The sequence below is a fragment of the Nicotiana tabacum genome, chromosome 13 (assembly GCF_000715075.1).
Source record: "Nicotiana tabacum cultivar K326 chromosome 13, ASM71507v2, whole genome shotgun sequence".
NCBI classification, from domain to species: Eukaryota; Viridiplantae; Streptophyta; class Magnoliopsida; order Solanales; family Solanaceae; genus Nicotiana; species Nicotiana tabacum.
This window is the reverse complement of record NC_134092.1, coordinates 100,338,367-100,353,891: the sequence shown is the minus strand read 5'-3', so window position 1 is coordinate 100,353,891 and position 15,525 is coordinate 100,338,367. Positions and strand designations below refer to the sequence as shown.

General features: G+C 42.2%; 1 protein-coding gene and 1 pseudogene across 4 annotated transcripts; one reads left to right on the top strand and one right to left on the bottom strand.

Moving 5' to 3' along the window:
- Positions 1 to 985: 985 nt before the first annotated feature.
- On the top strand, positions 986 to 3,972 carry LOC142167880 (uncharacterized). Of its 4 annotated transcripts, none has more exons than XM_075228242.1 (6): positions 986 to 1,342; positions 1,462 to 1,652; positions 2,511 to 2,678; positions 2,756 to 2,861; positions 3,395 to 3,502; positions 3,834 to 3,965. In XM_075228242.1, exons 1-6 carry the CDS (start codon positions 1,289 to 1,291, stop codon positions 3,840 to 3,842), a joined length of 636 nt encoding a protein of 211 aa, XP_075084343.1. In that variant the 5' UTR covers positions 986 to 1,288; the 3' UTR covers positions 3,843 to 3,965. The 4 variants fall into 4 exon arrangements, 2 of the variants coding, with proteins under 2 accessions (XP_075084343.1, XP_075084344.1); XM_075228243.1 differs by having other exon boundaries at positions 987 to 1,342; positions 3,837 to 3,972; XR_012698115.1 differs by having other exon boundaries at positions 2,756 to 3,502; positions 3,834 to 3,866.
- LOC107798326 (putative glycosyltransferase At5g03795) lies at positions 3,726 to 15,005 on the bottom strand (annotated as a pseudogene).
- Between the last annotated feature and the right edge of the window lie 520 nt (positions 15,006 to 15,525).

The window sequence follows — 15,525 nt, the reverse complement described above, 5'->3', positions numbered from 1 at the left end:
GTATTAAAGGTGTCAAGGGGCCGGTCCGGTCCGGGCTATTGGAAAAGGAGACCGGTCGGTCGGTTCCTAGCCCCTCCGGTGAATTATTGAACTGGAGCGGTTCCGGACTTAAGGGGTTTTATTTAATTTTTTTTGTATTTTGTATAACTACCATAATTTATATTAAGATAAAGTAAAAATGTAAAACATAAATACAATCTTATAAAAAGAGTGTTTAAATAAATTTCAAAGGCTTTAAAATCCTTATATTTGAATATTTCATTAAGAATTTAAGATAATAGAATACAATGAAGATGGAAAAAAAATTGAACTTATAATTTGCAAGTTCTTTTTTTAATTCAAACTTGCAAATTAAAGAAAAAAGAGTAAATTCAAAGTTTAATGAGAGGCAAATAGTTGATTGCAATTTAAGTCAAGAATGAGAGAATGACTATTGAGAATTTGGGTTTGAGAATCGAGAGATGAGTGAAGAAATGAAGAAGATGGGGAAAAAATGCCCAAACAAAGGGCTATTCTTGCAAAATAGTCGTTGGGCAACAATCAAAATGACATCTGAACGTTGCCAATGGTCAACTTAATTAAAAAAAATAAAATCTAAAATAGCCGTTGAGCCGGTCCTGGCCGATTCGGTTAACCGGTTCGACTATGACTTGACAGTACCGGTTTTGATCAGTCCGGTTAACCGGTACATCGAAACCTGGCACAACCCTTTCCCCATCTCAACCCAGCCCTGCACGGCCCCCTACCTACCGGTCCGGTCCAGTCTAAAACCGGTATGGGTCGGTCCGGAACCGGGTCAACCCGACCCGTTAGACACCCATACATTGTTTAGGTGGTTCTGTTTATTTTTTGGTTATCTTAAACAATTTTAATTCATATGAAAAAGTGTTTAAAATGTCCACTTTCTATGAATTCTGTCCTATATTTTAGTTTTATCTTCCAAATTCATATATCTTTCAGTCTTTTAACATATAATTTTTTTCAACATGTTATTCACATGCAAGTTTGTGTTCCAGAATCTAGTGTTATTTTATTACTTCTCAGTTTGTCCAGGATAATGAAACGTGTTCGTATTCACTGCAATACTTTGTTTGACTTTTTATCATGAACCAGAATCGTATTTTAGGAGAAGTTTCCGAAAAGATCGAGCTGATCGTTGCACTAGTTTTTGAGAACTCCAAGTCTTTAGACGAATCATTACCACCAGGGATGGCGGATGTGTTCAGACCTGCTACTGAAGTTGCAGCTCCCGCACTGTCTCCTGCTTTGATGCTGTATAGTCTTCTTAATGATATACTTTCTCCGGAAGGAAGCGCGGTTGAAGCTATGCAAATATTTTCAGGTTTTGGAAACTATCTTCCTACTTATTTTCTTTTAAAAGGAGCGGAAGATGTGAGACCTTCCTTTTTTTTTTTTTTTCTGGAGAAGCTTTCTTACTTTTGCACATCAATTTTTGCGTAGATTGCTGCGAAGAAACGATCCAGAAGACACTTGGCAGAAACAGATGAGTTTGTCTCCAACAACAATGACAACATATTGATGGGTCCTGTGGCTCGCTCCACCGCTTACCAGAAGATGGTGTTACTTTATTTGAATATCAGAAATGAAGTTCGTACTGACATGGAGATCCATAATCAGAATATACTTCCAACGTACTTTACCCCCCTTTCCTCATTGGAATGTGGTCCTTTGTCATCTATAAAGCTGGAAATTTAGATGGTCAATGCTGGTTATTTGAAGTTCGCTGGTCATTTTGCCTGTGATACCGATTTTGATGGATCAATCTATTATTCCCTTTGCTTGCTAATTTGGATAATTGAGTCGGTGAACCATGTAAATACAACAGTCTACTTATATAACAACTGCAACTACTATTACTAACTACTACTAAGCCTCATTCGACTATATGAATTCTCACTATCCATGTCACTCCTTTTAAACTCAGTCTCAATCAAAATCTATTCATATTGGTTCTAATCATGATTGGATATGCATATCTTTTGATTTGCATCAATTAACACCAACTTACTGACTGGTTTACTCCAAGTTGCATGCTCAATGCCTTCATTCAAGCATGGTAAGTAAAGGTGCGAATCATTTTGTTGCAGATATATTGTGGAGCTTTCTTAGGAAATTACACTTTGTGCTTTGTGGTCCGTATGAGGAAATAAATTATTGTCTCACCCACCTTCTTTATGATCTGTTTGTTTGTTCTGATGGATAAAATTTGACCTATTCTTGTTAGTATAGAATTGTTTAGAAATATTCGTGTATTTTGTTGGTTCTTATGTAAGTCTCCCATATTTTTATTTTTTTTTAAAAAAAAAACTCTGGATGTTGGTCTATTCTGGATACTAGTAATCATCTCTCTTTGCTGCTAAGAAGATAAAAGAGGAAGACATTAAATAAAGACAGCGGAAAGATCTTCTGATAGCATGTAGATATGTTATCAGGCAATTACTATATGGAATGCCATTACTCATAGCTATTTCTGGCTTAATCTTGTGTAGTTTCCTAGACCTCCCAAATCTTTCTTCAGCTATATACTCCACGGAGCTATGTAGCAGATTGCGCGCATTCCTTGTTGCATGTCCTCCCACTGGTCCCTCATCTCCTGTAGCAGAACTCGTTGTCGCGACAGCTGATCTTCAGAAGGATTTTAGTGCCTGGAACATCAGGTAATGCATGTTCGTTAGTTCAATTTTTACTGCTCGTCCTGTGTGTATGATCTTAACAGAGGTGAAAAAATTCACAGTCCTGTCAAAGGTGGAATTGACGCAAAGGAGTTGTTCCATCCGTATATTACCCTCTGGATCAAGGAGAAGCGTCTTGCTTTGCTCGAATTCTGTAAACCTGACAAGGTATGTCAATCCCCACATTGTTGTGATTTGTCAACAGTATGTTCAAATGACTTAGCTAATCCACATAATATATGTATTGTGATTTTGTGTGCATATAGGACAGAGATGTATTCCATAGGTAGTTCGTCTTGTGTCTTTCAATTTCTAGTGGTTTTTGTTCCTACATTTTACAGCTTCGCAATCCGACATTTTGTGCATTGCTTCCTCAAGGAGAAGGCTATCAGTATATTAAGTATCTGACTTCCAAGTCCCAGTGGCTATATCGTACAATCAGTTGATAAACTTCTTCTCAATTCCAAACTTGTTGGTTCAGCTGCATGAATCCTGTCTCCATTCTACTTTACACGGGTCCATTTCCTTCCTATACTAAATAATCTGTGTTTTATTGTGATAAGGTTACTCAATAATTTATTAAGGCAAATGAGGGGCTTAATGTGCCTCGACTGTATAAGACCTTTTAAATGTGCTTAATGAGAGAGATCTGAACTGCTTTCTTAGCATTCTGTACTTGACTATAGTTGTATTATCTGCAGATAAAGTGGCCCCGTGTTGATGATATCTATGAACGAATAAAGGAGATATTAGCTGAATATGATGCTGTCATAAGACGCTGGCCTGAGTACCTTTTCTCGTTGGAAACTGTATGTACAGACTTTGCTATTCAAATTCTTCATCTTCAACTCCTTTGAGCACTTGACTGCTCTTTAAATTAAAGCCAGTAACAACTTTGGGGGTGGGGGGGAGTTTCTTCATCTCGTCTTTTCCCTTCCCTTTGTGCTGTGGAGCATTTGGCGTGAGAACACTTTAGAAATGTTATATGATTCTCATATTAGTGATGGACTTCTAGAAAGCAAGATTATATATGTGAAATCTCTTCTTACTCACTAAAGTTAAATAAGTTTGTCTATTTTTCACGACTTGTTACAGTGACTAACGACACTTATATTTCCGCGTCTTTTCAAACGGCTATAGCAGATGTAGAAAAGGCAGTTATTGAAGCCTTGGATAAGCAATATGCAGATGTTTCATCTCCATTAAAGGAGAAAGTAATGCCCATTAAATTAGGTCTCAAGTATGTCCAGAAAATTACCAAAGGCACAGTATGTCCGTATGCCGACTGCAAAGAGGTGGTGAGCTCCGCTGTCTTTGTGCAATAGCCTTGTAAATGTATGAATCCTTTATTTTTCTGTTTTCAACTTCCAAGAGAACAACGGTCTGACTTATTTTTCAGCTGGGAATTCTTTTGAATTCCATGAAGAGAATGCTGGATGTTCTACGGCCGCAGATAGAACTGCAATTCAAGTCATGGGGTTCTTGCCTGCCAGATGGCGGACACGTCACCCCAGGAGAGCGTATCAGTAAATTACAGTTATGTTGAGAACCAAATTCAGAGGTTATATGCAAGCAATTAAGGATAAACTTATCGAAAATGTAGGTATTCTATTAGAATGCATTAGTCTTGTGCTCTTCAGTTTTTCTTTAAAATTCTTCTTTGTTGTTTGCAAGAGTTGTGAAGATTTAATCAATAGCGGTTTCCTGTAATTCTAGAGTTAAAGATATCTACGAAGAGGGGTCTGAATAAACTGTTCCTATATACAGACAAGATTGCAGAGTCCCACTAAACTGATAACCCTGATTTTAGAGTTCCTATAACCTGCCCAGAAACCCAAAGTTGTCCTGTGAAGTAGGATTACTCTTAGTGGCATGCAATCCTTAATTGTATAACTTTGGACAAGCTACACAAATATATAGAGTGAAAGATGACAATTCATAAGTGACAAGCTAGACAAAAGTTAATTACTGCAAATACCAAATCCATCAATACAGAAAATACTTCAGGGGAAAGACCTATGGTGGGTGGGTGGGTGGGTGGGTGGAGGGGGGGGGGGCAAAGAATGAATATGTTCCTTCTAAAGCCTCTACCTCAAGGAATAAGATTGATTGGAGTGCGTTTATTCAAATATGATGCTCCAAACTGTATTAAATTTAGGGAATGGGTTGTTGAGAGCAGAAGACCAATATGCAATAGGAGGATAAGACAACCACATATAGACTGACCGCTTTTCTGTTAGAACACTTTGAAAAATCCTCTCAAAGCATATTGGACTGACATTTGTCCTTCAATGTATCTATCAGTACTTGCATGGAAAGTAAGCACACATGAAGATTTATCAGTAAAAGCTTGATAACATATACGGGCACCAGATTTTTTCCCATAGAACTGATTACTAAGGGACTTATCTGGTTAAAAGGCTAAGGTTGTATTGGGACCCTAAGAACAAGATAGAACTACATGATCAATCTAAGACAAATGGCCACAGAAGTTCTCAAAGATAGGCACACACAAAAAGGAAAGTTGACATAAAAGATAGTAGTAAAGAAGAAGGCATATACAAAGCGAAGCCAAAGATATGATAGATGCAAGTATGCAACCATGTGAAGCATAATTACAAGATAATGTACACAAGATGCAGTTGACAATTACTGCAACAATTATTCGAAACAGAATTGCTTGAATTAAAACTTTGAGGAAAGGTAAAGAGCATGTGGTTCTTCAAGGAAGCAAAAGTTAGTAAAAGCAAATATCTCTCCTCTCTCTCCCCCACCCCCAAAAAAAAAAATCAAGAATTTTTGAATGCCATCTCCTTGGAAAGGACTGAAATTGTGGAATTATAGGCAAAACTATGTGGACTATAACAAGAAGATACTAAAAATAATTCAAAGGTAAAGACAAAAACTTTCCTTTTTAAACATTGCACTGGGACAAGTAAAAGGAAAAGAATGAGTATTCAGCTAGGAGAAAATGGCTATGTATAGTCATTCTTTCATCTTTTAAATTTTCCATTGTTAATAGTGTAATTCAAATGTTATGGGGAAAAAATATTAAGCATGGATGGCAGTAACACTAGGGACCAGCTTGAGAGGAAGAGTATGCAAAAAGCTACTCCATAAAAGAACTGTAGCCTCTACCATATAAACTATCACTACACTGGTGCAGAGAATTTGTTTCCTCCGTCCTTGGCTAAGTGAAAAGCTAGGCTTCCACTATTCACATTGAAATTACCACGTTGATGTGTCAACAAAACAAAGAAACAACTCAAGATTAAGAAATGTAGAACGAAATTTTTATATAAAGTGAATGGTCAGGTCTTTAGCACATTTTTATCCAAACACGACTACCTGTTCTCGATGTCATTTCCTCCAGCTGGAAGGGCAAATGGCTGCAGGACTTGCGGAAGAGCAACATCTTTGTGTGGAATATATCCAACATCATAGCTAGGGGAGCACACAACTCGAATTGCATTCTTTACAAGGGATGCCCCTCAGTTGCCCTGACACCAACATCATGACAGGTAACAAAGAAGTGATCTGCACCCATGGTTCTATTCCAATAGGGGTATTTGGCTATCAAACTACCAACATAGTTCTGGACAATTATGGTCATGTACTCGTATGATGTGCCCTGCATTTCACCAAACAATAATCTTCTTATACAATACATCAAGAGTCCCAGAAGTCAGGTATATTGGATCCACCAATCTTAAATAGTATAGGTATTTCAATTTTTTGTTACAAAAGCTAGGATCAAAGATACACACTTAGATTATGAGCTAAAAGTATACATCCCAAAAGCAGAGTTGTAGCTTGCTGTACTTTGTAAAGTTTCCCAATTGGTGATTAAGGAAAATAGTTAGTTAGTCATGGGCGGCTTTCCAACCATGCCCCATGACCCCTTGGACGCGCCCCGTGGCGTCCTGGCCAGCCTCCCAACACCCGTCGCCACGGTCGGCCCCGTGGTCTCGGCAGCTCCAAGTGACAAGCGCGCATGTGCCTCTGTCGCCCCACCGATAGCCATCGCCAGCGCCCAGCCACAGGCAGATGCCAACAGCGCCGCGCGCATAGACAATGCCGCGCGCGCAGACCCTGATGCTAAAGACAAAGTTGCTGCCAACGGACTTGTTGCTGCTTTGTAGAAGACTAAATCCTTTTCATTGTAAATATAGAGTAGTTTTGCTGCATTTTCTTTAAGTGTGATTTTCCAGCTTTCATAGATCTAGTCATGTAACTTTGGTTTATTTTTTTTAAGCATTATTAAGGGGGACCAAGCAATCAAAACTTTCAAGCAAGCAAACAATTCTCTGTACTGGTGTCTCTCCCCCCCGACACCGTCTTGTTTTCTGTAATAGCTTTCATTCAATGCAATCAAGCTTTCTTTCATTCTCAATTCTCTTTTCTGCTCTCTTTCAATTGCTCACGACATTGGTTTTCCCGTACAGCACTGACAATCTAGTCTAGCGTACGGAGGGAACCTCAGTTGGCGGACAGCAACCGTACTGACATCGGTTGCTTAGCCTTACGTCGCCCTTCCAAGGAACTTCAGGAAGGCGCCGCGTAACAGTTGGTATCAGAGCCTAGGCTCGACATCGGACGAGGGATTACATTGCAATTACCACCATTTCTGACCATGGTGAATTATGGGGATCGCATCGCGACCCTTGAGGGAACAATTGACGCATTACGGCCCATCGTGGAAATGGTGCCCGATCTAAAGACCAGCCTAGTGCAAAGGTTGGACGACCTGGACCGCAGACTCATCCAGGCCGAAGTTGACATAGAAAACATCAGTCGCGACTCTGAAGGAGACCGGCAAACAGCAGGCACAGAGGCAGCTGAAATTTTTGGTAAATTTGAGGTCCTCCAGCAGGAGCGTGCCGAGGATTTAGCCAACAGGGAACAAGAGGCAGACAGGGTGACTGCCATGCAACAAACTATAGACAACTTGACAGGCCAACTCAATATTGTCAATGCTGCTTTACAAGGCCTACTTCGAGGTGGCGGAAACCAATTTGGGGGTGGTGTGAACCTCGCCCCTATGGCCCAAAAGTTGAAAATTCCTGAGCCAAAGCCATACAGTGGAGCTCGGAATGCCAAAGAAGTGAAAATTTTCATTTTCGACATCGAGCAATACTTCGATGCCGTGGGAGGCCTAGAAGAAGCTAAGAAGGTAGCAACTGCTGCCATGTATCTTCAGGGTGATGCCAAACTCTGGTGGCGGGTGAAGTATGAAGCCATCAAGGCTGGCGAAGATGCCCTCGAGACATGGGCGGAACTGAAGGCAGCCATACGCCTACAGTTCTTCCCCGAAAATGTTGAGTACAATGCCAGGAGAAAGTTGCGGGAGCTCCGCCAGACCAAATCAGTGCGAGATTACGTGCGGGAATTCTCCGCGCTCATGCTGAACATCCGTGACATGGGGGACAAAGACAAACTCTTCACCTTCCTGGAAGGGTTGAAACCTTATGCCCGGATGGAGTTGCAGAGACAAGGGGTAGACACGTTGCCTAAGGCAATCCAAGCAGCAGAGTGCCTTGGGGATTACCAAGTGGAAGCCCGGAAGGATAGGCCTCAACAGCCTGTCCGAGGAGGATACAAAGGGGGCCAACCAAACACTGGTGGCCCTAGCAGAAGTGGAGGAGACCGGAGTGCACCCAAATCCAAGGCTCCCTCTTCTGGCAGTACTAGTGCTGCATCTAACAACAATGATCGGGGGAGGAAGCCCCCTCAGGATGTCGTCATTGCGGCGGACCACATTGGAATAATGAATGCCCACATGCACAGATGAACGCCCATCAAGCTTTTGAGGATGGGACGAATGACGACGCCGATGATGCGGACCAGACCGAGCCAGTAGGTGCATTCAATGCAATTGTTGGCTCCATTTCTGAGCCCTTAGCAGGAACCAGTGCCGGTATCCGCAAGAAGAAGGACCCCTGTCCAATTGTTAGGAAAGGAAATAAGAAGGCGAATTTGAGGACTCCTCCTCATCAAGAGAGGACCTTAATGTTCGTTGACATGAAGGTAAATGGCAGGCCCATTCGGGCAATGATAGACACGGGTGCCACCCACAACTACTTAGCCTCGACTCAGGTGGAGCGTCTTGGACTAGTTGTAGGAAAGGGCAAAGGTCGTGTGAAGGCTATCAACTCACCACCTCAACCAGTGGGTGGAATAGCCAAAGAAGTACCAGTGAAGCTTGGCCCTTATGAAGGAAAGTTCAACCTGCGCGTAGTGATCATAGATGACTTTGAATTAATAGTGGGGTTGGAATTCCTGAGACAGACCAATACCATGCCCGCACCGTATGCAGACATGCTACTGATGATGGGGGCAAATGGGGCCAAGCCCTGCATTATTCCGTGCATTCCCATGAAGATGGCAGCCGAGAACATCTCGGCCTTGCAGTTGAAGAAGGGGGTAAAAAGACATGAACCCACGTTCCTGGCTACCCTCTGCATGGAAGATATAGAACGCTCCTCGAGTCCCATTCCTGCACCCGTGAAAGAGTTGCTTGTGGAATTTGAAGACATCATGCCACAAGACATGCCAAAGCGCCTTCCGCCTAGGCGAACTGTGGACCATGAGATTGAGTTGGTGCCGGGTGCGAAGCCACATGCCCGGGCGCCGTACAGAATGTCACAACCTGAACTCTCCGAGCTTCGGAGATAATTGACGGAAATGCTAGACACAGGGATCATTGTGCCCTCCAAGTCCCCATACGGGTCCCCTGTGCTATTCCAAAAGAAACATGATGGTAGTTTACGACTCTGTGTGGATTACCGGGCTCTAAACAAAATCACCGTGAAAAACAAGTATCCTATTCCGCTAATGGCAGACTTGTTTGATAGACTGGGTGGTGCGACGGTATTCACCAAAATAGACCTGAGGACAGGTTATTGGCAAGTTCGGATTGCAGATGGTGATGAGCACAAGACGACCTGTGTGACAAGATATGGGTCGTACGACTTCCTGGTTATGCCCTTTGGCTTGACTAACGCGCCAGCCACATTTTGCACCCTGATGAACCAAGTCTTCCGAGAATACATTGATGAATTCGTCGTGGTTTATTTGGATGACATTGTGGTATATAGCCAGACACTAGAAGAACACCTGGAGCATTTGCGGAAGGTCCTAGCCCGATTGTGGGAGCACGAATTATATGCGAAGCTTTCCAAGTGCTCCTTTGCTCAGAAACAAATTGACTTCCTCGGACATGTCATCGAGGAAGGGAGGATCAAGATGGACCAGCAGAAGATTCAGGCCATTACAGAATGGCCGCCTCCTAAGAATATACATGCCTTGAGGTCGTTCCTTGGTCTATGCAACTTCTATCGGCGTTTTGTGAAAAGTTACTTCCTCATTGCAGTGCCGCTGACAGAACTTCTCAAGAAGGCCACCCCGTGGGATTGGGGCCCCAAGCGGGCAGAGGCCTTCGACGCATTGAAGATGGCTATGTCTAGTAGCCCAGTCTTGGCCCTCCCTGACTTGGCCAAGCCATTCGAAGTGCAAACGGATGCCTCCGACTATGCACTTGGTGGAGTATTGCTACAAGAAGGGCATCCCGTAGCGTACGAGAGCCGGAAACTGAAGGATGCAGAGCGGCGCTATGCCGCTCATGAGAAAGAATTATTGGCTGTCGTTCATTGCTTACGCCTTTGGAGGCATTATCTACTGGGAGCCCCATTCGTGGTCAAGACAGACAACACCGCCGTTAGCCATTTCATGACCCAGCCAAAGCTGAATGGTCGACAGGCTAGGTGGCAGGAACTCCTAGCGGAATTTCACTTCAACCTGGAGTACCGAAGTGGGAAGACCAATCATGTTGCTGATGCACTCAGTCGGAGGGCTGATCTAGCATCGATGTGTGTACTCGCCGCCCTAAAGGGAAGCGAAGTAACCACCACCATAAAAGACCAGATACAGGATCTACTCATCAAGGATCCTGCTGCACAATATTTGGTTGATTTGGTAGGACAGGGCAACACTCGCCAGTTCTACATCGAAGATGGTTTCCTGAAGGTGAAAGGGAACCGACTTTATGTTCCTAAAGGAGGAGATCTGCGACGGGCTCTTCTTGCAGAATGCCATGATACTTTGTGGGCCGGTCATCCCGGCGAGGAACGCACCATGACATTACTTCGCCGTGCATATTATTGGCCTCAAATGGTCGATGACGTCGCTCAGTATGTGAAGACTTGTCTAGTATGCCAGAAAGACAAGTCAGACCGCTTGACGCAGGCAGGGCTCTTGGAACCACTAGCTGTCCCAAAAAGACCTTGGGAAAGCGTTTCCCTGGACTTCATCACCGGATTGCCCAAGGTCGGAGATCTCACAACTATCTTGGTTGTGGTGGATCGGTTTTCCAAGTATGCTACCTTTATAGCAGCCCCACAATATATATCAGCAGAAGATACAGCTCGACTATTCTTCTCTCATGTCGTCAAATATTAGGGCTTACCTAAAGACATTGTTAGTGATCGCGACTCACGCTTCACTAGCAATTTTTGGACCCAACTCTTTAAGTGCCTCGGGTCAAAATTGAGTCATAGCTCAAGTTTTCATCTGCAATCTGATGGCCAGACGGAGCGATTCAATGGCATGCTAGAGGAATATCTCCGGCACTTTGTGACCGGATCGCAGAAGAATTGGGTGAAGCTTATGGATGCTGCTCAACTGTGTTTCAATTCACAAAAGAGCTCAAGTACCAACAAAAGCGCTTTTGAAATTGTTACCGGACAGCAACCGCTACTCCCACACACAGTGAACGCACCAAATATGTCAAAATCTCCTCGGGCTGCTAGTTTCTCAAAAGAATGGAAGCAAAATTTGGAGATAGTGCGGAGCTATCTTGTCAAAGCCCAAAAGCGGATGAAGAGGCATGCTGATCAGAATCGCCGCTTTGTTGAATACCAGGTGGGAGACAAAGTGATGGTCAAAATCCCAAAGCGGTACTTGTTTGCAGGGGTCCATGACCCTCGCCTATTGCAAAAATATATTGGACCCTTGTCCATTGAAAGGCGCATTGGGAAAGTTGCATACCGAGTGGATACCCCAGCTTGGTGGAAAATCCATCATGTTTTCCATGTCAGTCTCCTGAAACCTTTTCGGGAAGATATGGAGGATCCTTCACGAAGCCAACTAACAATACCAAGTATTCGAGGCCCCAATTCAACCGGGAAAAGGCGTGCTGAAGCTATTCTTGATGATCGAGTGATTCACGCCTCAAGAAAAGATCACCAGGAGTTCTTGGTGAAATGGCAGGGATGTGATGCAGAGGAGAATACTTGGGAGAGGGAACAAACCTCAAAGCCTACAAGAGCCTGATTGATGATTACCTTGCAAGGAAGGCACCGAGGACGTCGCCAACTCAGGTGGGGGAGAATGTCATGGGCGGCTTTCCAACCATGCCTCATGACCCCTTGGACGCGCCCCGTGGCGTCCTGGCCAGCCTCCCAACGCCCGTCGCCACGGTCGGCCCCGTGGTCTCGGCAGCTCCAAGTGACAAGCGCGCATGTGCCTCTGTCGCCCCACCGATAGTCATCGCCAGCGCCCAGCCACAGGCAGATGCCAACAGCGCCGCGCGCATAGACAATGCCGCGCGCGCAGACCCTGATGCTAAAGACAAAGTTGCTGCCAACGGACTTGTTGCTGCTTTGTAGAAGACTAAGTCCTTTTCATTGTAAATATAGAGTAGTTTTGCTGCATTTTCTTTAAGTGTGATTTTCCAGCTTTCATAGATCTAGTCATGTAACTTTGGTTTATTTTTTATAAGCATTATTAAGGGGGACCAAGCAATCAAAACTTTCAAGCAAGCAAACAATTCTCTGTACTGGTGTCTCTCCCCCCGACACCGTCTTGTTTTCTGTAATAGCTTTCATTCAATGCAATCAAGCTTTCTTTCATTCTCAATTCTCTTTTCTGCTCTCTTTCAATTGCTCACGACATTGGTTTTTCCGTACAGCACTGACAATCTAGTCTAGCGTATGGAGGGAACCTCAGTTGGCGGACAGCAACCGTACTGACATCGGTTGCTTAGCCTTACGTCGCCCTTCCAAGGAACTTCAGGAAGGCGCCGCGTAACAACTCGTATGATGCGCCCTGCATTTCATCAAACAATAATCTTCTTATACAATACATCAAGAGTCCCAGAAGTCAGGTATATTGGATCCACCAATCTTAAATAGTATAGGTATTTCAATTTTTTGTTACAAAAGCTAGGATCAAAGATACACACTTAGATTATGAGCTAAAAGTATACATCCCAAAAGCAGAGTTGTAGCTTGCTGTACTTTGTAAAGTTTCCCAATTGGTGATTAAGGAAAATAGTTAGTTAGTCATGGGCGGCTTTCCAACCATGCCCCATGATAATCTTTATAAACCAAGAACCATAATACTACTAAGAGTATAAGAAGCACAGTATGAGGCTTTTTCAATATTGGCGCAGAGTGATAATCTTTATAAACCACGAGCTTGTACACTACTAAAGTACAACAAGTAACACGTTACGTGGATATACAAACTATAGAAAAGAGAAAAACCTGTCCACATTAAGTGCAAAGGGAGAAGTGACATTACTCCGCACACCACAACTCCTAGTTTCCTTATAAAATAGAAAACTCTGTTCTCAGCATTTCTTGCTGCATTTCCAGCTAACGGATAACAGATAATACTATGTTTTAACTCTCTCTCTCTCTCTCTCCCTCTCTCTCCCTCTTTTGGAGCAGGTATATGTTTAACTCTAATCTTATGATACGCCAACTCAAATATGGACATCTAATTAAGGACTGGGAGTAATAAACTTCTATTATTTCCAATTTGAGTTCATTCATATTTCATATGACATGCATTAGTTATCCGATAATCTTCTGGCATGGATTGGCGTTCCCCACAAAGCTATCAATAGCATCTCCATGCCACAAAACCTTATCATCAGCATCTCCATGGGAGAAAAGAAAAAGAGTTCTTTTCAAATAATTCTGATTGCCTCATCACTATGCTGGAAAAACTAGTACATTTAGCTACCATACCCCACATTAATAGATGCTGCAATTCAGCTGCTGATCCCTAAGAAGAAAATTTGCACTATAGCCAACAATAACATCAGAAGTCACAATACTTCTCATTCCTGCACCCTCTCTAGCGTACTATCCAACTGAATTAAACAAAATTTAATATCATGTCCTTCACTCCCTGTTGACCGATCTGTCAGTCCTGCTTACCATCCTTAGCTAAGAGAAGAGCAAATACTTTTCAACCTTGCTAAGCCAATTGACTCTTAAGAATAAACTTAACCACCTGATCCCACAGTATAAGGTATTTATATCCACTCTCCATTCAAAATTTTCAGCATATTAAATAAATCAGGCATTAAACTGAACTATGTACTATAACTCTACTTCCAAAATCTAAGTATATTGAAGAGCATCTCACATCCAATCAAAATTCAGTTCATAAACATAAAAAGATGAGGCTTTGCATATTTTAGAACATTCCATACCTTTCCTCTCATCTTATGACAAGAGATCGGAATGAAGAACAAGTGAGCCAGATCTGGATCGTCCGTAACAAACTTACTCTCTCGAATATTCTGGAAGAACTATCCCTCACTAGAATACTTCCTCGTTAGCTTCCTCGGCGTTTGATAAAACGTCTTCGGATCTCCATCTCTATATATATACACCTTAAATTTCCTCTCTATTTCCTCATAATTCAATCTAAACACTTCCGGAGAAATATACACATCCGATACCACCTCCTCATCCGCTTTAAGAACCTTAAATCGAAAATAAAAATAAAAAGCATCAGTATGTTCTCGAGGATTCTAGAAAATTCTAGAAGGAAAGTTTAGCTGTACCTGAGATGATTGAACGAGGAGAGAGGAAGAGAGAGTTTGAGGAGGAGAATTGGGGGAGTGGAAGGATTTGAGTGAGAGATATGTGAAGGAGAGTAGCGTCAGAATGGAGAGAGAGAGAGAGGAGGGAGCTTTGGAGAGTACAGTAACTGGATGCCTGTGGCTGTGGAGGTTTCGCCGCCCACATTGCCGACGGAGATGGAGGATTCCGGTGGAAATTTCCGGTGGGGGTGAGGTGGGGGAGGAGGGATGGATTTTGGGTTCGAAAATGTTGTGTTAACTGAATTTGGGCTGTCCGCTGATTTGAAGCCTAATTAAATACACATAAGTATTTCTACTTCTAGAAAAATAGTTAAATAAGGGCACATTAGAATACAATATAAAATTTCTTATTCATAACTCTTTTATGATATTGCACCTCAATTATTTTATTGGATATCTAATATTTTTCACCAACAAAAATAACGAGTGACTCTTTCCATTAAATTAAAGCAAAGGAAATCACCTAATAATTTATCATTTTATGAGTCAGAAAGCATTCATTACATTATTTTATTTTGACCAATCATTTAGATATTTAGTACTCCCTTTATTTCAATTTACATTAGTTAGTTTGACTCCATACAATAACAACATCAATTCTGTGTTGATTTCTTACTTGATTGAAAAATTCTAAACTCACTTTAGTGGAAATAAATTGATCATGTGGATCTTATATACATTGAGGATATTGGCTTGTGAATTATCCGTGCAGTTGTGATATGAACTGAGAGCACGAGGTGCCGGAAAAATATGATGATTTAATTATGGGCACGAAGTGCCGTGGAGATATAAAAATTGGGCTGAGACCCGTGCTTATGAAAAATATGAAAATGGGCTGAGACCCGTATTTTTATGATTATGAAATGAGGTGTCACATGATGACTTTTTAATTGAAGAATTATATTCAAAATATTTATTTGGAAGGATTTTTAT